This window comes from Ahaetulla prasina, chromosome 3 (genome assembly GCF_028640845.1).
Source record: "Ahaetulla prasina isolate Xishuangbanna chromosome 3, ASM2864084v1, whole genome shotgun sequence".
In the NCBI taxonomy this organism is placed as follows: Eukaryota; Metazoa; Chordata; class Lepidosauria; order Squamata; family Colubridae; genus Ahaetulla; species Ahaetulla prasina.
In genome coordinates, this window is record NC_080541.1 from 191,332,633 (window position 1) to 191,355,044 (window position 22,412).

The window sequence follows — 22,412 nt, forward strand, 5'->3', positions numbered from 1 at the left end:
GCCACCTTTTTTGCATGGAAAGGACTTCAACCCCATGATCCATTTCAATATTGCTTCCTGGGTAGAGGAATTCTGCACCTTTTTTGTTTATCCATTTAAAATGTTGAAGCTGATTATGGCCATAGAGATTGAGACAACTAGATTAATAGTTAAACAATTCTGCTTAAACAGCTTCTTCTTTAGTCATTTTGGTTGTAATGGAGAGTGCAGTAAAATGATTGTAGCTCCATCTTTATGCTATGTTGATGATCTGTCTGTTCCTATGCTATAATTATGTGAATTGTGAAGTGTTTGGTTTAGCATTTACTTGCTTTTAATTATATTTAGGAAAACATTTATTTATTTATTTATATTTATATACCGCCCTATCTCCCAAAGGACTCAGGGCGGTTTACAGGCATTTAAAAAGTAAATGGAGTAATGATAGGAATAAATTAAACATAAACAAATATTCAAATCACAGCATTTCCCCATTCAGTAACTGAAGAATTAAAGGAACAAGAACAATGCTATGCAAAATATTTCTAGATCTTGTAAAATAATTATGTAGGGCACCTGCATTATCTGAATCTAATATCTATTTGTACAACTTTTTAAAAAAATGGTTTATGTTCTTCTTGTCTCTTTTGGGATTCATAATATGGCTAATGGGACTATGACAAGACTGTACACTTACAATGTGTGGAAAGTCATGGGTGGAAGCAGGTGTAATTGAAATTGTGATTGTTTCAGTATGAATGTGTGGATGTGAAGATATTATCTGTTGCTATAGCAAGGCTTAGTAACAATAGCACTAGTTGGGGCTTATAAAATGAGTGATGTTAATAATCTTCTTGCAGTCACCATAAATTTATCTTAATAGTTCTGGGGTGTGTGTGATAGAACAGATGCTTAGGCTTTAAATAATACCTTGTAGTATTACTTGCCACTGTTGTAACCTATCACACAGGATGCTAACTCAGGCAAATTCCTTTGAGGTGTAAGCTGGCAGAGAAATGAAACTAAGTTAATTTACAGCCTATTGGTGGGGTGCTCATTAAATACAACTTGACCAACGAGTAATTTTTTTCTGGGATGCTGGTTGTCTTTCAAATAAACCTAAAGTAGTTGCATCTTGGTCTGATTTTTGAAATTATACAATGGGCATACATTCTTGATTATTTAATATAATCTCTCTATGCTTTCTGATTTTATATAGTTAAAAAGTAAATGGAGTAATGATAGGAATAAAAAAATTGTATTATATAATTAAAATTAGCACATATATGTAGCTAGATTTATAATTTGGAAATCTAAATAAATGCAGTGTATAAATATTAGAACACTATTTTTAATTTATAGAATACATAAGTTTGCATGCTTTCATATCATCCAGCAATTAAAAGATTGGTGAACCATTACAGGAGAGATTAATGTGGTTTGGCTGTATTATTGTCTAAAATGTATCTTGCTTTTGTTTTTTTGTTTTGTCTTTTTATACTCTAGGGTATTTGGCTGATCTGTTTGCTGCTGACTAGACTTTATCCTTCCAGTAGTCAATATGAGTAGGATGGACAGGGATGAATTAGGGGAGGCTGCCGAGTACCTCCGGAAAAGTTATGAGGAGATGATGAAGTATCAGACTATGGCATTTGATGGTAAGGCCACCTTTTTTGCATGGAAAGGACTTCAACCCCATGATCCATTTCAATATTGCTTCCTGGGTAGAGGAATTCTGCACCTTTTTTGTTTATCCATTTAAAATGTTGAAGCTGATTATGGCCATAGAGATTGAGACAACTAGATTAATAGTTAAACAATTCTGCTTAAACAGCTTCTTCTTTAGTCATTTTGGTTGTAATGGAGAGTGCAGTAAAATGATTGTAGCTCCATCTTTATGCTATGTTGATGATCTGTCTGTTCCTATGCTATAATTATGTGAATTGTGAAGTGTTTGGTTTAGCATTTACTTGCTTTTAATTATATTTAGGAAAACATTCATTTAGGATGGTTTATAAACAGGTTTATAATTGCCACGAATGAGTTCAAAAAAAAGTTCAAAGCCGCGGTGTGGCTCAGGCTGTAAGAAGCCTGTTATTAAACACAGCTGCTTGCAATTACTGCAGGTTCTAGTCCCACCAGGCCCAAGGTTGACTCAGCCTTCCACCCTTTATAAGGTAGGTAAAATGAGGACCCAGATTGTTGGGGGGGCAATAAGTTGACTTTGTATATAAATATACAAATAGGATGAGACTATTGCCTTATACAATGTAAGCCGCCCTGAGTCTTTGGAGAAGGGCGGGATATAAATGTAAATTTAAAAAAATCAACCGTTCAGAAAAATGTACCTGTGATTTGCATTTATCACAGCAACTACAGGACAACTGAAATGTATATAACAAGCAAGTGCACAAAGTATGAAATGGAATTTCTTGCTTCCTAAAATATTGAAAATATTCAATGAAATTGAGAATCATATAATCAAAGAATTGGAGCCTTCAAATTCAATTTGTATACATGATACAGGAATCCAAATGAAGCATCCCTTTTGATAGTTGTTTAGTCTCAAAATATACTGCTAAGGAAGTTGTTAGACAGCCAACAGATAACAATTTATAGTAGGGATGGACACAGAGGTGGATTTCAGCAGGTTCTGACCAGTTCTGGAGAACCGGTAATAAAAATTCTGACTGATCCTGCCCCCATCTATTCCTCCTGAGTCCCAGCTGATCAGGAGGAAATGAGGATTTTGCAATAACCTCCCACTGGATTGGGGAGGGAATGGAGATTTTACAGTATCCTTCCCCTGCCATGCCCACCAAGCCACACCCACAGAACTGATAATAAAAATTAAAACCCAAGATAAAACCCACAAACTAAAATCTAACTCAGTCCTGCAATTAAATAGATATGTTTTAAGCTCGCGGAAGGTCCAAGGTCCGAAAGCTGACGAAGTCCTGGGGCAGTTCATTCCAGAGGTGGGAGCCCCACAGAGAAGGCCCTTCCTGGGCGCCGCCAGACGACATTCCCACGCTGACGGCACCCTGAGGAGTCCCTCTCTGTGAGAGCGCACGGGTCGGTGAGAGGTATTCGGTAGCAGCAGGCGGTCCCGTAGATAACCCGCCCTATGCCATGGAGCGCTTTAAAGGTGGTCACCAAAACCTTGAAGCGCACCGGAAGGCCACAGGCAGCCAGTGCAGTCTGCGCAGGATGGGTGTTATACGGGAGCCACGAGGGCTCCATCTATCACCCGCAGCCGCATTCTGGACTAACTGCAGCCTCCGGATGCCCTTCAAGGGAGCCCCATGTAGAGAGCATTGCAGTAATCCAGGCGAGACGTCACGAGTGCGTGGGTGACCGTGCATAGGGCATCCCGGTCCAGAAAGGCGCAACTGGCGCATCAGGCGAACCTGGTAGAACGCTCTCCTGGAGCGGCCGTCAAATGATCTTCTAGAGACAGCCGCTCATCCAGGAGGACGCCTAAGTTGCGAACCCTCTCCATCGGGGCCACTGACTCACCACCGATGGTCAGCCGCGGATTTAGCTGACTGTACCGGGATGCCGGCATCCACCCCCACTCTGTCTTTGCGGGATTGTGCTTGAGCCTGCTTCTCCCCATCCAGACCCGACGGCCTCCAGACACCGGGACAGCACTTGATAACCGTTGGGGTGGTCCGGTGTGAAAAGTACAGCTGGGTGTCATCCGCATACAGCTGGTACTTCACACGAAACCACTGATGATCTCACCCAGCGGCTTCATGTAGATGTTAAACAGTAGGGCGAGAGATCGACCCCGCGGCACCCCACAAGTGAGGCGCCTCGGGGCCGACCTCTGCCCCTGTCAACACCGACTGCGACCGGTCGGAGAGATAGGAGGAGAACCACCGATAAACGGTGCCTCCCACTCCCAATCCCTCCAACCGCGCAGCAGGATACCATGGTCGATGGTATCGAAAGCCGCTGAGAGGTCTAATAGGACCAGGGCAGAGGAACAACCCCTATCCCTGGCCCTCCAGAGATCATCCACCAACGCGACCAAAGCCGTCTCCGTGCTGTAACCGGCCGGAAACCGGACTGGAACGGGTCTAGATAGACAGTTTCATCCAGGTGTAAGGGAAACTGATATGCCACCATACTCTCTACAACCTTCGCCGGCGGGTTGGAGACCGACGATAATTACCTAAAACAGCCGGGTCCAGGAAGGCTTCTTAAGGAGGGCCTCACCACCGCCTCTTTCAAGGCGGCCGGAAGACGCCCTCCACCAAAGAAGCGATCGTAATCGCCTGAGCCAGCCTCGTGTCACCTCCCGAGTGGCCAGCACCAGCCAGGAGGGGCACGGGTCCAGTAAACACGTGGTGGCATTCAGCCTACCCAACAACCTGTCCATGTCCTCGGGAGCCACAGGGTCAAACTCATCCCAAACAATATCGCCAAGACCACCCTCGAGCATCTCACCCGCGTCACCGCAATCTTGGTCCAGACCATCCCGAAGCTGAACGATTTTATCGTATAGATAACCGTTAAACTCCTCAGCACGTCCCTGCAACGGGTCATCCCGCTCCCCCTGATGTAGGAGGGAGCGAGTCACCCGGAACAGGGCGGCTGGGCGGTTATCTGCCGATGCAATGAGGGAGGAGGCGTAGCTACCTCAATGCCACTAGGTAAGTCCTAGTATAGGACTTCACTAGTGTCCGATCAGCTTCCGAACGGCTAGACCTCCAGGAACTCTCTAGGCGTCTTCTCCGGCGCTTCATCCCTCTCAGCTCCTCGGAGAACCAAGGAGCCGGTTGGGACCTGCGCCGGGTCAGAGGCCGCAAAGGCACGACACGGTCTAAGGCCCCCGCCGCGCCCGCTCCCAGGCCGCAACAAGTTCCTCAACCGAGCCGTGAGCCAGACCCTCAGGAAATGGCCCAAGCTCCGTCCGAACCCATCCGGGTCCATCAGGCGCCTGGGACGGAACCAACGACGGCTCCGCCTCCCGCGGTGGTGAATGGCGGTCAGAAAGTCCAGGCGAAGAAGAGAGTGATCTGACCATGACAAAGGTTCAGTGACTATTTCCTTTAAGTCCAGATCTCTCAACCACTGACCAGAGAGAAAAATCAGGTCCAGAGTGCCACCCCCAATGTGAGTAGGGCCATCAACTACTTGGGTCAGGTCCAAGGCCGTCATGGAAGCCATGAACTCCCGAGCTGCCGTCGATGACGAGCCGGAAGATGGCAAGTTAAAGTCCCCCATGACTAAAAGTCTGGGGGTCTCAACTGCCACCCCAGCAAGCACCTCCAGGAGCTCGGGCAGGGCAGCTGTCACGCAGCAAGGAGCCAGGTACGCGACCAGCAAGCCCATCTGACATCTATGACCCCATCTCACAAAGAGGGATTCACACCCGGCAATCTGAGGTACAGTGGTCTCCCTCGGCTCCAGACTCTCTCTAATCACAACCGCCACCCCACCACCCCTACCCTGGCCCCTCGGCTGATGGAATGCCCGGAAACCCGGCGGGCACATTTGAACAAGGGGCACGCCCCCTTCTGTGCCCAACCAGGTCTCTGTAACGCCCATAAGGTCCGCGGCACCCCCCTGGATAAGATCGTAAATCAGGGGGGCCTTATTGACCACGGACCGTGCGTTGCACAACATCAGCCGAAGACCAGGGCTCTGAGGGTCCTGACCATCCGGGGAACGGGAGAAGTTTGAGGGCTCGGGACGCGCGATCGCCTGCAAACATCGAGCACGCGTCCCCATAACACGATATGAGCCCCCACTTCCGCCATATCTGCCCCTCCCCCTTACCGTGGAAATAGCACCACCTCAACCGATGGAACACAAACACCCCCCGTGACCCTCGGACCTATTAACTTACCGCCACGAGCATGCGCAGGAACTGGATCCCCACCCGACGGGTTTCCCCCAACACCCGCCCTTTCCCTCCCACCCCTTAAGAATGCCCTATCTAAAAAACCCCAAAGGCTCTTCCTCTTCGCATGCCACCTCTGTGGGTCCCAAAACCCGTCATAGTGGCCGGCCCTCGTAACGAGCGGGCCATTCCTGCGAGGCGGGGCACTGCAGGCGCAAGAGTTCTTGTGCAGCGAACGCATAGAAAAGTACGAATCGGTGAAGGATGATAAGATGGCAAAATCCCAGGTGGTAGGACATTGGGGATGGTAACGCCCAAGGGATGTCCAGATGTCAAGTGGGACAAATAAAAGCCGGAACTGGATAATAAGGATGATACAGCCAAATAGGTAGCACAAAGGCCTCCATGATTAAACCTATGGATAAAGTCCCTGCAAAAGGTCTTAACAAGGCAGAAACTACCATCCATAGTCACAGTCTGTAGTCCAGTCCAAAATCCCATAAGATGAAAATAGATGGCATCACAATCCCCCACCATCGGTGTCCGTTGTCGGTTTCTCCACCAGGCCCATCATATCACCCCCCCCAACTCCTCCGAGAATGGGCTGCGGACTACTGAGGCCCAAACCTGCCCACGGCCACTACTGACTCCAGAAGGCCACAGGTCCCAACGTGGACTTATTTATTTATTGGCCACCCATCTTACCATAAGGTAACTCTGGGCAGCTTATAGTTACATATAAGCTAAAACATAAAAAGTTAAAACCAAAGATACACGAGGGAGGGCAGAGGTGGAGTTGGTGGGGAGATGTGATCTGTTATTACTCAACCACCTCCATTGAGCTGTTCCCCCACTGGAGCCCCAAGCCAACTGGCAAAGCCATGTCATTATTAGGCCCTTACGGATAGGTAGGAGGGTTGGGGCAAACCTCACATTGGGGGACAAGTTATTCCAGATAAATAATATATTAGAGCAAGTAATTATATTTTCAAAATTTACATTTTAGCATCAAAATGCTTGTATAAAATTATGTTATATTTTGTTCTGTACAAGTGCTGCTATTACTTAGAATAGGAATATTATTAATTGAAAATCTTCCATTTTTTCTTTTTAAAGCAATGTTATGCAAGTTTCATTATTTCTAAGTTTGTCTAATAATTAAAAGAGCTTCTCAAATGGATAAACAAGCAAGATAAGCAGAGCTTATAAATACAAGGCCTAAACTTTGCCTTACAATTACCTGCTAAACCTCTGGTCTTACTTTGGTGTTTTAATTGTTTGAAATTAAATCTCTCTCAAGAAGAAAGACTGAGAGTCATTAAACAATTGTTAACTACAGGCTTGTAGCATGTATAAGGAAGAAACATTTATAAATAAGTTCTGTATGAGTAAGTATGAAATTTAATTGATGGAGTAAATTAATGGATATAGGAGAACAAAGAGTTCTGAAGTAAAATGTGTCTTTCAGATGAGAGGTGAGGTGGACCACATACAGATGTTCCTCATGTATGAGAATGTATGGGGGAAATGCTCTTTTAGAACATTTGATACTTTAGTTTCAATACTTACCTGGCTTATGTATTTTATATGAACACGAAATGATACTCTAAAATAACTACCTGCCTTATGTATTTTCTACTCTGAAATACGAGGCACATACAGCAGTGTCTTTGCTGATCTTAATGGTTGCCCAGGTCTATAACAGGGAAGGTCATCTAGCATGGATCTTTGGGGTTTAGATGTCAAAAGTAAAAGCCAGATCCTCTTTTAGTTTTAAGATAAACTTACAAAGCTCTTTGGTGGTGGAAGCTTTCTAGGATTTCAGAGAGTGTTTTCACAGCCCTTTCTGGAGATGCCAGGGATTTAACTGGAGACCTACATGCAAAACTGATAAGCTGCCAGGGAACAATAAAATGTTATTCTAAATGTGTTAGTTTCTAGTTCTTAATAAGTCATCCAGATCAAAGAACAGTAGATTATTTATTTAAAAGTAAGTAAATAACTATAAGATGTATAAGCCTCTCTCCCTAATTATGTGCATCTGAGCTCTTAACTATGTTTTTAACTACTAGACATTGCTGCCTCTATAAGCTACTACCGACAAGACTGTTTTCTTTTCATAAGAGTAGCAACATTTCTTAAATACAATTCATTCTAATCAGGCACAGTCACGTAATATGATAGTTATTTTAGTTCTTGGGTTTATAGAATTATATACTTCAGCTGTTTATCTAAATATCACCAAACCTTCCTGTTTGAAACTCTGCAGAATATTATTTTGTTTAGGTTATATTTATCCACACAAACCCACAATGGCGGCAGCCTCATTATACCATGGGAGCAACTCAGGGGTGGGTTCTACTTACCTTTACTACTGGTTCGCAACGGGAGCGTGCGCACGCTTCTGTGCATACGCAGAGTACCGATGATGACGTTGTGGCAGGTGGGCGGAACCTCCCGCCGGTTGTACTACTGGTTCTATAGGCAACCCACCACTGGAGCAACTGCATTGTAATTCAGGAGCCATGGCAAGATTTGACTACTCAGTTCTTAAAGACTCTGATCCTGAAAGTCAGTGAGAGTTACTCCCATGTAAACTGATATAGGATTGGGTTGTTAGTGAATGCCTCATCAACTACTATTCTGCCTTCAAATATTTCCAGTCTAGCATTGGGGATATAAAATTAATATAAAACGATTCTTTGAATTCTTTGGAAAGAGAAAAAGGAGAGAATCTCAAATGTAGCACGGGCAGAATGAGACAATATTTAATCCATTGAATCAAAAGCATGTCCATTTCCAAAGCAAGCCTTAACATGGGGAGAGATTTAAGCCACCAATATACAACAAAACAATGCATTGCCCTCATTTCTACTCTGTAGTCTGGCCTGGAAAAAAAATATTGCGGTTGGAAGTTCCAAATAAAACTGTTCTGCCAGGCAATTATATTTTGAAAAGTTATGCCCATTTATTTGATTTCTTTTTGTGTCTAGTACTTTTTGAATACTGGACAGTATTTCCCCCTCCCCCCAAACAGATTCTTCCTGTTTCTTGGCATTCATGAAAAAAAAGATTCGGCAATTTTATCTATAGGCATTTCTTTCTTTTAATTTGTAATGAAGAAAATTTTAACAAGATAAAAGCAATACCAATATTAGAAAAAAGAAAATAAATAATAGTGAATAAGTAATAAGGGGAAAAGAAAAAAAAGATTATTAAGAAGCAGCTTGTGATCTTTTTGATAATGTAGTTAGTGATTTTTCTCTAATCAAATGTTAATTTTGCTATCTTTGCTAGTTCTGTCATCTTCACCCATCATTCTGCTGTTGTGGGTATTTTAGAATCTTTGGTTTTTTTGCACATATAATAGTCTATCTGCATTTCTTTCTAGAGTCAAAAAATTCTTACAGTGCATTTATTTCTAAATACATAGCCTATTTATCCACTATTTTGTGTAATTAACGTAATACAATCTTCAACATATTTGAATCCTGGAAACATTTTGTTTCGTTTATGTATGTTTCACTTCAATCTCAATTTATCTGGATATCTAGGAATCTTGGGCAGTACCCAGCAGTAGCAGATATGAATCCGGTATCCAATGGGATCCACAGCTGGAGCCAAGAAAACTTAGAATGATCCAAGCACTATCACAACACAAGCCCTCCTCTTTTTCTAAATGGATTGTGACAAGGATCAGAGTTAAACCACTACACTATGGTTTAGAGCAGTGGTCACCAACTGGTGGTCCGTGGACCACTGGTAGTCCACAAGAAAATTTTGGTGGTCCGCAGAAAAATTATTTGCATTTTTTCTATTGCACTAAATACTATTTATCTTTTTAAAAAATTCATATCAGTGGTCTTTGGGATTTAAAATTATGAATTTAGTGGTCCCTGAGATCCGAAAGATTGGTGAGCCCTGGTTTAGAGTCTGCTCCATGAACAAACTGGATTTCTGAGAGCCATACGTTCCCCCACTTCATTTGTTTATTGTAATAGCATATCATATCAATATGATATTTTGATATTTTCCTTGAACACTGAGATTCCATAATATTTACAATGAGAAATGTGTGGCCAATAAAGAGTTCTGTTCTGTTCTGATCCATTCGGTTCTTTATTTAATTTGCTATTATATTTTCTAACTAACTTAATTTCTGCTCTTGTTTAATAACACGTTCTGCTAATTATTAAAATTTAGATTGTTAGTACTATGTAAGGATTGAGAAACATTTATGAATTACTCTTTAGTTGAAAGTTTCCAAGGTAGTCTTGGGACCCAATAAAAATCACAATAGAAATAGTAAAGACAATGCTGAAATTTATCATAATAAGATATAAATGTCAAAATGTTATCATGTCTTAATGAATAGATTTGTGGATTAGAGGCTACTTCATCAATTAATAGCCCCATTGTCATGTAAGTTATGTGATTTAACAGTTGCATGCTAGATCCTTAAGGATTTTTTTGAGCTTATGGATCAGTACATAAACAAAATAGGTTCTTGTATTTTCATCAAACAATTTGTTTGATTCCTCTAGACTCTTGTGGTTAAAGAAGATGATATTCAAGCTATGAATCCTCCAAAATTTGACATGATTGAAGATATGGCTATGTTAACTCATCTCAATGAGGCTTCAGTCCTGCATAACCTAAAAAGGCGTTACAGCAAGTGGATGATCTATGTAAGTTAGAAGACTTACACTGTTCATTACACTGTATTGCATCCTGTGTGTGAAACATGTTTTAGATTTATTCATTGTACCAAATAGTAAGATTGTGTGCTACAAAACTCCCAACTGCTAACTTTAATTTCATTAGAAATAGTTATTTTTTAAAATATTACATATTTAAATCCTAGATGAATTCGAAATACGGTACTAGAATTGAAACATTTTACATTACTTTTTCTTTTTTAAACTACATTTTAGTTTTAGTGGGGTCTTGAGCAACTTTCTATCTTTGGACATTTTCCCAGAAAAGATCAACCTTTTCCTTGTTGCTTTCACTGCTACCCCTTCATTTTTGCACCCTCTTTAAGCAAAGGAGATAATAAAAAGAATATGTAGTATTTTCTCACTTACTATTGTTTATTTGAAGAAACAGATGAACTGAACTAAGAGGTGGAACAGAGAGAATAAAAATCTCTTAAGAGTTGGCAATGTGCCCTCTACTGGAGGATGACCCTTGCATTTGGTTAATGAACTGTACTATTGGGGTCAGCCTGGTTTACTTTTCTCATAGCTATGCTGTTTCTTTCTTCTCAGACCTATTCAGGCTTGTTCTGTGTCACCATAAATCCATACAAATGGCTTCCAGTCTATACAGCTCCTGTTGTAGCAGCTTATAAAGGCAAGCGGAGGTCTGAGTCCCCGCCCCACATCTATGCCATTGCAGATAATGCCTATAATGACATGCTGCGCAGTAAGTGTCTAATCCAATTGTTATAAAAAATTGTGGGAAAGGAACTGAGCACCTGATTTACTCCTGTTCTTCACACTTCCCAGTCGGAGTCAATATGAAGGGGATTATGTACCAACAACATATGAAGAGCTATGAATTTTGCACAATTGTTTTTCAACTTTTAATGCTTTTTAATATTGGCGGAGTTGTTCATCTCTTCATATGTATCTAGCAGATCTAGTTATTTGAAAATAAAAATTCAGAAAGAAGAGAAAATGGTTTTTAGAGGTAGCACAGACTTGCATAATAATTTATCTAAAGCAAAAACATGCAGTAGAGTTCAGCAATTACTTCTATGATTTAAGAAAATCTTTGCCAATGTGAGACTAGCTGTTGAATTTTGGGTCTCCCTGTGTCACAACCTATACTACTGACAAGTATAGTCCTTGACTTACAACAGTTCGTTTAGTCACCATTCAAAGTCACAACGGCACTGAAAAAATGACTTATGGCCATTTTTTCCACTTATGACCATTGCAGCATCCCTATGGTCATGTGATCAATATACAGACGCTTGGCAACCGACTCATATTTATGACGGGTGCAGTGTTCCAGGGTCATGTGATCCCCTTTTGTGACCTTCTGACAAGCAACGTTAATAGGGAAACCAGATTCACCTAACAACCATGTTACTAACTTAAGAATTGCAATGATTCACTTAACAAGTGTGGCAGGAAAAATCGTAAAATGTGGCAAAATGCACATAACAAATTACTTACTTAACAATATAAATTTTGGGCTGAATTGTGGTCATAAGTCAAGGACTATCTATATAGGAGTGGAATAAGTTATGTATCATTCCAGCTTCATTTCTCTACCCAAATGTTCTGAAGAGACTATATACCACTTCAGAATCTATTGAGAGGTTGGTGGAAAGTGGCATACAACTGTAACAGAAACATTAAACTAGAATCCTTCTTTTGGATGTGCTATAGACATATTTTGGTTTTGATTATCTATAGTTAATCAAACTTAACATAAGCAGTCCTATATAGATTCTGAATCTAATATGCTGCCAGTGTATCAAAAAGACTCCTTTGAAAGAAGCTCAATGCATGAGCAGATCTATTTAGTTTTACTTAAAAAGTATACATTTTTCTGTTTTCTTCTTCCAAGAAGTTTCTGACTTTTCTATCTAGCCTACAGTCCTTGGATTTCCCAATTTTTTTTCTTTACCTTACAGATCGAGAGAATCAGTCTATGCTTATCACGTAAGTGCTGTCTCTTATCTGTGCAATTGATGTTTCATTTGTATGTGCTTTTGAATTAAGTTCTTTTTGTCCTGTGGTTTCTATATGAAATCAATTCTAGGTAGATCAAGTTTACCATATCATCCTGTTGAGAAAAGAAAGCTGAATTGTTTGGGCAGGCTGCACAATCTTTGAGGAACATAATGATCTCTTCCTGCAACTCCCTATCCTCTTTCAGTTTGTTATCTCAGATTTTCTGGCTATTATATGTCAGCGAACAGCTGCTACTATTGTCTCAGGGGGTATACAGCCAACCAAAAGTGGGACAGCAAATAACCCAGTCTGCATGGTTGATCATCCTTCCTATGTGCATCGTTTGTTTTGAGGGCACCATGTCATTGAGGTATTCTAGGGAAGCATTTTCTGTGAAAAACCCCAATTAAGGCAATAAAATTTCATTTATATTATTCCATTTTTCATATTCTATTTGGACATACTGCCAGAAACATTGTGGTGGTCTATGATGAGTTCAATTGGAAGGTACACTGTTGGGGAATCCGAATTAGAGCAAGTCCACATCACTTTTGTTTCATTAAATGGAACTAGTTCAATGGCCATATCTTACCTGTTGCTTTCATCAACCATGATAAAATCCATTGCACTAATGGACTACTAGATATGCCTTGGATATTTGCACATTTGCCTTCCATACATGAACAAGAGCTTAAAAATCAAAACTCTAATGTTAAATACCAGATCAAACATATGGAGGAAAAAACTGAAGAGTTTTAGTATCAGTGGACATTAATGAAAAGGATTATTGAAAAAGAATTGTATGACTATGAATGACCACGATTTGTAGATAAGAGAATGCCTTTTGAAAAGATCTGAGTATGGGTACAAAAAGTCTATGAGACTAGTAGCATAAAAGGGAAAGAATAAGAAATCAAAGCTGGAGAATGAGCAAGTGGGCAGGAATTATGAGAAAAGGAGATCCTGGAGAAAGTAGGCTGAACCCCATTTGTAAAAAGAAAGAAAGGGAAGAATTATTAACTGAAGCAGCCATGATGATGCTATAAAAAGCTTAATCTGCTCCCCCCCTCCCCAAGCTTCCAGCCTTGGCCATGGCCTAATTAGGTAAAGCAGGGGCTGAAAGCATGAGATGTTTGGCTCTAGGCCTGCAGAGACCTCACTCCTACCCCCCACCTCAGTATAGCTCTTTGTGTGCTGGGATTACAATGGAAGGGCAGCTAACTTTAGGCATGAAATCAATGCCAGGCCAGTGCCATTGAACTTTATTGATAGCACAGAAGACGATCCCAGCCTAAGTGAAAAAAGATTCAATATCCTGCTGAGCTTGAGTTCCTCTCTTTGGAGAGTTTAGTTTTACATGTGGTTGAACCAACCTTTCCTAGTTATCTCTTGAGATATAAAGAAACACTGTGATTTTACTTTTCATTCCTGAAAGCAATTAAAATAATTTTCTATGTGTGAAGCATGAAGCTGTTTGGTGTAGAACAGCAAAGGAAGTGCAGTCTTATGAACTTCTGCACTTTCTACAACAGAAAACTGTTTCTATTTAACACAAATTCTTGATTAAACAGCTTGTTTTTATTTATTTATTTGTCAAACACAACAGTATATATAAATATAAGCATGAAATAACCATATGAATTGGATACAATCAAAGGGAACATTAGGACAGGAACGGTAGGCACGCTGGTGCTCTTATGCACGCCCCTTACAGACCTCTTAAGAATGGGGTGAGGTCAATAGTAGATAGTCTTTGGCTAAAGCTTTGGGGAAAAGCTTGTATCCTAGCTTTTACTTTCTGGAAGAATACTAAAATCTACAGGCTGAGTCAATCTTACCCATTTAGTCAACAGTTCCTGGGAAGGGATGGGAAAGGGAAGACTCATATCAATGATGCCACCTTCTTTCCTCTTGCTAGTAAATAGCTTCCAATGCAGAAATTATCTCTAGATTATGTAGTGCAGAAGCTCTGCAGCTGCAGTTTTTCCAGAATCTCTTATTGCAGCATGTTAAGAGCATTTAATCTTCAACATCTGTTCAGATATTCCAGATGCATCTAGAATGTGTACATACATGTAGAAGCTTACAAATGCATTTAACTTGATCTTTCCCAACTTTTACTGCCAGATATATTGAAATGGCATCTCTCAGAATTTCCAGTCAACTCAAGATGGAAATCTTTGTTGTACAACAGATATTTTGATGTAATCAATGGCAGTTTATTTTGTATCTAACATTATGTTCAATTTATATGAAAAAAACTCAAATAATATTATGCTTATCATATTGATACCCTAAACTGTAATTAATACTGATAGAAAAAACAACCCAATCAGTTGATGACTGTGCTGCTTAGGAATCTCTAAGGAGGGGAAATTATATTTTAACAGATTTCCCTGTGTCTCATTCCATAAAAAGCTCAGATGCAACCATTAGACTTAAAACCATATTTTTCAAAGCAGCACAGGCCTTTGTCCATCCTTATTGCAGACAAGGCAAAGGTCAAGGCAACAGAGGCATCATACTGTCCAATCCCATTATTTTCAGGAGCAAGAAAAAGATAGATGTCCCCTCTGCGACATTGTTCTTGTTCATCCAGGCCTTTTTTGAAATATCTCATAAACACAACCTGTGTCCTGGGTACCACAAAACCCATTCATTAGTAAATAGTATTTAAGACTTAGCGGGATGGTTAATATGCTAGCATGTCTTTCTCCACTCTGAACTCTAGTATATTTCTGGGTGGTTGGGAGTTGACTGGCTGATTGTGTGAGTATGGGAAATTTTTGGTAATTGCTTCATACTCTTCATCTGTGTATTTCTATTACTCTAAGCGGAGAATCTGGTGCTGGTAAGACTGTAAACACCAAGCGAGTCATTCAATACTTTGCCATTGTCGCAGCCCTGGGTGACTCTCCGGGCAAGAAAGGAGTAAGGCCTTCATTTGCAAAAAATGTTTTTCTTTTTTCTTTTGTTCGTTTTTCTTTTGTTTTCTTTTGGACTTCTTTTATGTTTGGCAGTGTGTTGGACGTGGCCTTTTCTTTTGTTTTGAAACAAGCAAGGCTTGAAAAAATTGCTTTTGGGGAAAATTTCATGAAAAGAATGATGAAGCAGTGGTTGCTTCAAGGATTTTTTTTTTTAAATGACCAGTGTGTTTCCCTTCCCTCCATTATTTTTATTTTCAAAAAAAGAGGGAAGTTCCCCAAAGCAGTCTTGCAACTCTTTCTTTTAAGCCTTGCTTTTTGTGATTTCCCTCCCCCAATTATCTCTCTTGCTCCTTTTTATTCTTTTTCATCTTGTATCCTTCCTTATTCTGTTTCTTCTTCATCTTGCATTTCTTTTTTCTTTTCCCTTTTTTCTTTTTGAAATATCTTTGCAACTGCTTATTTTCTTATCAGTATTTTTTTTGACTTTGATTACGTTAAAAAAAAAATCACCAATAGTGTTTTTCTTTTTTGGATTTGTTTTTTTAACCTTCTTGCTTCTTGGTGCTGTTTTTTATATTTATCTAATATATTTAACATTTTTGATGTATTAAATATGTTACTTTTTATGAAAATTTAATCATTTTGGATTTTCTCATCAACAAAATTGGATTGTTTTCATCTTTGATTGGCATTTTCTGTGACTCTACTTTTGTATTTTTGAAATTCTAAATCTGTCTTTTAAAATCTTTTTTATAGCAAGCACCTGCCACTAAAACCGGGGTAAGTTTTTAAACAAGAAAACACTGTAAACTTAAAAAAAATTAAACATCAAAAACTTGAGTGAAGAGCAGGCAATGTGATTATCAAATTTAGGACAGGTTCTAGAAACAGATAATGGCTCCCTTTGGCCAGGTAGTTACCGTACATATGTGCATAAATTTGTTTTCCCTGGGGCAAAGTTTTGATCTATGAGTGTGAAAATATATTATCCATGATTGTTTCATAGGGTACCCTCGAAGATCAAATCATTGAGGCTAACCCTGCTATGGAAGCTTTTGGCAATGCCAAAACCCTGAGAAATGACAACTCTTCACGATTTGTAAGTATACGTTAAATCAAAGCAGCAATATATAACATATATAAAGGCGGCCCGGCCTTTTCCAGCGGCCGGGCCTTTTCCAGCGACGGCGACGGCGGCCCGGCCTTTTCCAGCGGCCGGGCCTTTTCCAGCGGCCGGGCCTTTTCCAGCGGCGCCAGCGGTCCGGCCTTCTCCAGGCCGGGCGGCAGCGGCCTGGCTGGGCGGCAGCGGCCCGGCTTTTCCAGCGACGGCGGCGGCCTGGCTGGGCGGCAGCGGCCCGGCTTTTCCAGCGGCCGGGCCTTTTCCAGCGACGGCGGCGGTGGTCGGCGGCCTGGCCTGGCCCTGCTTCGGGAGGGGCTTAGAACCTCTCTCCCCTTTGTTACCCCTCGTCTGTGGTGCCGGTGGTGTGAGCAGCCTGGCCTTTTCCAACAATGGCGGCGGCGGCCGAGTTCTTCAGTGGCGGCGGCGGCCTGGCCTGGAGGCTCCTTCCCCCCGGCAGCGGCAGTGGCGGTGGCGGTGGCGGCGGTGGCGGCCTGGCTGGACCGGCTTGGCCAGGGCCTAGCCTGTTGGTGGTTGACTGGGTCCGGCGAACCGTGGCTTGACCCAGCAAACCCGACGGGTGAGTGGCCTATTCCAGCTGGAGGCCTGGCTTGGCGGCCACGAAGAGGCCCGATGGTCGCCTTCTTTGTCATCTTGAAGGTTGTCCACGGGTCCAGGGGACGCCCTCGCTACCATCTAGAGGACGTCTATGGACCGCCTATGGGGGCTTTTTTGAATCCTTTGCCCCCCCCCCGGATTTGGAGAGAGATGCCTCGTCGGTAGGGGATCTTTTGAAGACCTTTGGTCCCCAACAGGGGGAATTGAGGATTGTCCTGGACAATCCTAGCCTGTCTATTGTAGGACTATATCCTCTCTCTCCCCCCCCGCGCCCATAGACCACCCCTCGGGACTGGAGATGAGGGGTTGGAGCTCTGACTGAATCATGGCGGTTTGTTCATCTACCGCCCAAGGCCTACATCCCGGCTGGCTTCTACTCGGAACTACTGGCGTCAATATCCATCTTGACAGGTCCAGGATGGGTCTGTTCGCCGGACTTTTATCATGCGGACATTTACAGCGGCTGACCTTCTTGCCCTGCGAGACTCCCCTCTCTCGCGGGTCTGGCCCTCCACATTATCGAGGGCCCATCTTGAGGACGGGTTTTGGAACCCCGAGAGATGGCATGCCAAAAATAGGAGACTCAGGGGATTTTTAATTAATTATTTTAATAGGGTTTTAAGGGAATTTTAATGGGACTTTTAAGGGAGGTGGGAACTGACGGGTCTGGGTTGGAAGGGGAGGTAGTGTTGGGTGGGGGTGGGAGGGTTAGGGTGGGTGAGGGGGGTAGCCCGTCGGGAGGGAAACCAGTTCCAGCGCATGCTCGTGGCGACTATCAATTGGGTTCGGAGGTTATGGGGGGGGAGTGTGTTCCTTTGTGTGAGGGTGAGTCTATTTGCACGGTAAGTGGGAGGGGCAGATATGGCGGGAGGGGGATCGACGACATGGGGGGTCACGCGTTCGATGTTTGCAGGCGATCGCGTGCCCCGATCCCCCTGACTTCTCCCGTTCCCCGGATGGCCAAGACCCTCAGAGCCTGGGCCTTCGTCTGATGTTATGCAACGCACGGTCCGTGGCCAATAAGGCCCCCCTAATACATGATCTGATTCAGGGGGGTGCCGCGGATATTATAGGCGCACGGAGACCTGGTTGGGCACTGAAGGGGTGTGCCCTGGTCGAGATGTGCCCACCGGTTTCCGTGCATTCCACCAGCCGAGGGCCCAGGGTAGGGGTGGAGGGGTGGCGGTTGCTATCAAAGAGAGTCTAGAGCCAAGGGAGACCACTGTACCTCAGATTGCCGGGTGTGAATCCTCTTGTGAGGTGGGGTCATAGATGTCAGATGGGCTTGCTGGTCGCGACCTGGCTCCTTGCTGCGTGACAGCTGCCCTGCCCGAGCTCCTGGAGGTGCTTGCCGGGTGGCAGTGGAGACCCCAGACTTTTAGTCATGGGGACTTTAACTTGCCATCTGCCGGCTCCATCGACGGTAGCTCGGGAGTTCCTGGCCTCCATGACGGCCTTGGACCTGACTCAAGTAGTGGATGGCCCCACTCACATCGGGGGAGGCACACTGGACCTGATTTTTGTCTCTGGTCAGTGGTTGAGAGATCTGGACTTAAAGGAAATAGTCATTGAACCTTTGTCATGGTCAGATCACTCTCCTTCGCCTGGCCTTTCTGACCGCTACCCAACACCGCAGGGAGACGGAACCATTACGGTGGTACCGCCCCAGGCGCCTGATGGACCCAGAGAGGTTTCGGACGGAGCTTGGGCCACTTCCTGAGGGTCTGGCTCACGGCACGGCAGAGGAACTAGCTGCAGCCTGGGAACGGGCTGCGGCTGGGGCTTTAGACCGTGTCGTGCCTTTGCGGCCTCTGACCCGCGCAGATCCCAACCGCCCTTGGTTCTCCGAGGAGCTGAGGGGATGAAACGCCGGAGAAGACGCCTAGAGAGTTCCTGGAGGTCCAGCCGCTCAGAGGCTGATCGGACACTAGTTAGATCCTATACCAGGACCTACCTAGTGGCACTGAGGGAAGCGAGGCGCCCACGCCTCCTCATTGCGCCGGCAGATAACCGCCCAGCTGCCCCAGCCTGGTGACCCGCCTCCTTCACCAGGGGAGCGGATGACCCGCTGCAGGGACGTGCTGAGGAGTTTAACGGTTATCTATACGATAAAATCGCTCAGCTTAGGGACGGTCTGGACCAAAATTGTGGCGATTCAGACGAGGTATCTGAGGGCGGTCTTGGTGATGTTGTGTGGGATGAGTTTGACCCTGTGACTCCCGAGGACATGGACAGGTTGCTGGGTAGATTGAATGCCACCACGTGTTTATTGGACCCGTGCCCTCCTGGCTGGTGCTGGCCACTCAGGAGGTGACACGAGGCTGGCTCCAGGGATTACGAGCGCTTCCTTGTTGGAGGAGTCTTCCGCCGCCTTGAAAGAGGCGGTGGTGAGGCCCTCCTCAAGAAGCCTTCCTGACCCGCTGTTTTAGGTAATTATCGTCTGTCTCCAACCCGCCGCGAAGGTTGTAGAGAGTATGGTGGCATATCAGTTTCCCTGCACCTGGAGGAAACTGTCTATCTGGACCTGCTCCAGTCCGGCTTCCGACCCGTTACAGCACTGAGACGGCTTTGGTCGCTGGTGGATGATCTCTGGAGGGCCAGGGATAGGGGTTATTCCTCTGCCCTGGTCCTATTAGACCTCTCAGCGGCTTTTGATACCATCGACCATGGTATCCTGCTGCGCCGGTTGGGGGTTGGGAGTGGAGGCACCGCTTATCGGTGGTTCTCCTCCCATCTCTCCGACCGTCGCAGACGGTGTTGACGGGCAGAGGTCACCCCGCGCGCCTCACTTGTGGGTGCCGCAGGGCCGATTCTCTCGCCTTCTGTTCAACATCTATATGAAGCCGCTGGGTGAGATCATCAGTGGCTTTGGTGTGAGGTACCAGCTGTACGCTGATGACACCCAGCTGTACTTTTCCACACCGGCCACCCCAATGAAGCTATCAAGTGCTGTCCCGTGTTTGGAAGCCGACGGGTCTGGATGGGGAGAAACAGGCTCAAGCTCAATCCTCCAAGACGGAGTGGCTGTGGATGCCGGCATCCCGCACAGTCAGCTGAGTCCGCGGCTGACTGTCGGGAGCGAGTCATTGGCCCCGGCGGAGAGGGTGCGAATTTGGGCGTTCTCCTGGATGCACGGCTGTCTTTTGAAGATCATTTGACGGCCGCCTCCAGGAGAGCTTTCCACCAGGTTCGCCTGGTGCGCCAGTTGCGCCTTTCTAGACCGGGATGCCTTGTGCACAGTCACTCACGCCTTGTGACGCCTCGCCTGACTACTGCAATGCTCTACATGGGGCTCCCTGAAGGGCATCCGAGGCTGCAGTTGGTCCAGAATGCAGCTGCGCTGGTGATAGAGGGAGCCCTCGTGGCTCCCGAGTGACACCTATCCTGCGCAGGCTGCACTGGCTACCTGTGGCCTTCCGGTGCGCTTCAAGGTGTTGGTGAACGCCTTTAAAGCGCCCATGGCATAGGGCCGGGTTACTTACGGGACCGCCTGCTGCTACCAAATACCTCTCACCGACCCGTGCGCCTCACAGAGAGGGACTCTCAGGGTGCCGCCGGCGCGACAATGTCGCCTGGCGACACCCAGGGAAGGGCCTTCTGTGGGGCCCCGCCTCTGGAACGAACTCCCCAGGACTTCGTCAACTTCCGGACCTCCGAACCTTTCGCCGCGAGCTCAAAACTTACTTATTTATCTGCGCTGGACTGGGTTAGTTTTTTAAGTTATGGGTTTTTAAATGGGTTTTACTTCCAAATTTTAATTATGGCCAATTTAAATAAGTTTTTTATTAGTATTTTAATTGTATGTATTGTGCATTTTACTTGGCTGTGAACCGCCCTGAGTCCTTCGGGAGAAGGGCGGTATACAAATTTAAATAATAAATAAATAAATAAATAAATTTTATGGTTGTTATGTGTATGCTTTCTTAGTTTGTTATGTGGTACCGTTAAGATGTGTAACAAACTGTTTCCATACCTGTTTTTTTTATTAAGCATAGTCTGATTATATACCTTTTAAGCTGAAAGGCAGGAATAATAATAATAATAATAATAATAATAATAATAATAATAATAATAATAATAATAATAATAATAATAATAATGATGATGATGATGATGATGATGATGACGATGACTCAGCTGACTGAGTTTCATGTTTAATGAATAAAGTACATAATAATAATGATAACAACAACAACAATTATAATAGCAGCAAACAATAACAATATCTAGGCTGCAAAAGATGGCAGCATGGAGATTTAGAAAATGCTAACTTTTTCTAGTATAGACATAGTAAGCTTACTATGATACACTGGAATAGAATAGAATAGAATAGAATAGAATAGAATAGAATTTATTGGCCAAGTGTGATTGGACACACAAGGAATTTGTCTTGGTGCATATGCTCTCAGTGTACATAAAAGAAAAGATACCTTCATCAAGGTACAACACTTACAACACTTAATGATAGTCATAGGGTACAAATTTAACACTTAATGATACAACACTTAATGATAGTCATAGGCTACAAATAAGCAATCAGGAAACAATCAATATCAGTATAAATCATAAGGATACAAGCAACAAAATTACAGTCATAAGTGGAAGGTGATGGGAAGGAAGACAAGATTAATAGTAGTGCAGATTTAGTAAATAGTTTGACAGTGTTGAGGGAATTATTTGTTTAGCAGAATGATGGCGTTTGGGAAAAAACTGTTCTTGTGTCTAGTTGTTCTGGTCTGCAGTGCTCTATAGCGTCGTTTTGAGGGTAGGAGTTGAAACAGTTTATGTCCAGGATGTGAGGGATCTGTAAATATTTTCATAGCCTCCTTTTTGACTCGTGAAGTATACAGGTCCTAAATGGAAGGCAGGTTGGTAGCAATTGTTTTTTCTGTAGTTCTAATGATCCTCTGAAGTCTGTGTCTGTCTTGTTGGGTTGCAGAACCAAACCAGACAGTTACAGAGGTGCAGATGACAGACTCAGAAAGCAGTATGTGAGCTCCTTTTCTTTCTACATATTTTAGGGCAAGTTTATCCGTATTCATTTTGGACCATCAGGAAAATTGGCATCTGCTGACATCGACATATGTGAGTAGTGAATCTAGAAGAAAATTGAATAAATTTATGTAGGATGAAGTTATAAATGAGATTACTGAATAAATGGGCAAGAGTTGATTTTTAATTATAATAATGTATGTAATAGTGTATACATGTAAAAAAGAATGACAATT

General features: G+C 43.6%; 1 protein-coding gene across 1 annotated transcript in view; it reads left to right on the top strand.

The window, feature by feature from the left end:
• Positions 1–10,379: 10,379 nt before the first annotated feature.
• Positions 10,380–22,412, top strand: part of MYH7B (myosin heavy chain 7B) — a 53,051-nt gene continuing 41,018 nt past the window's right edge. Inside the window, exons 1-7 of the mRNA XM_058178704.1 lie at positions 10,380–10,521; positions 11,104–11,260; positions 12,483–12,510; positions 15,357–15,453; positions 16,206–16,229; positions 16,456–16,548; positions 22,206–22,269. Of these exons, the coding sequence (XP_058034687.1) occupies positions 10,411–10,521; positions 11,104–11,260; positions 12,483–12,510; positions 15,357–15,453; positions 16,206–16,229; positions 16,456–16,548; positions 22,206–22,269 (574 nt within the window). The 5' untranslated portion in view covers positions 10,380–10,410. The remainder of the gene's footprint in view (positions 10,522–11,103; positions 11,261–12,482; positions 12,511–15,356; positions 15,454–16,205; positions 16,230–16,455; positions 16,549–22,205; positions 22,270–22,412) is intronic.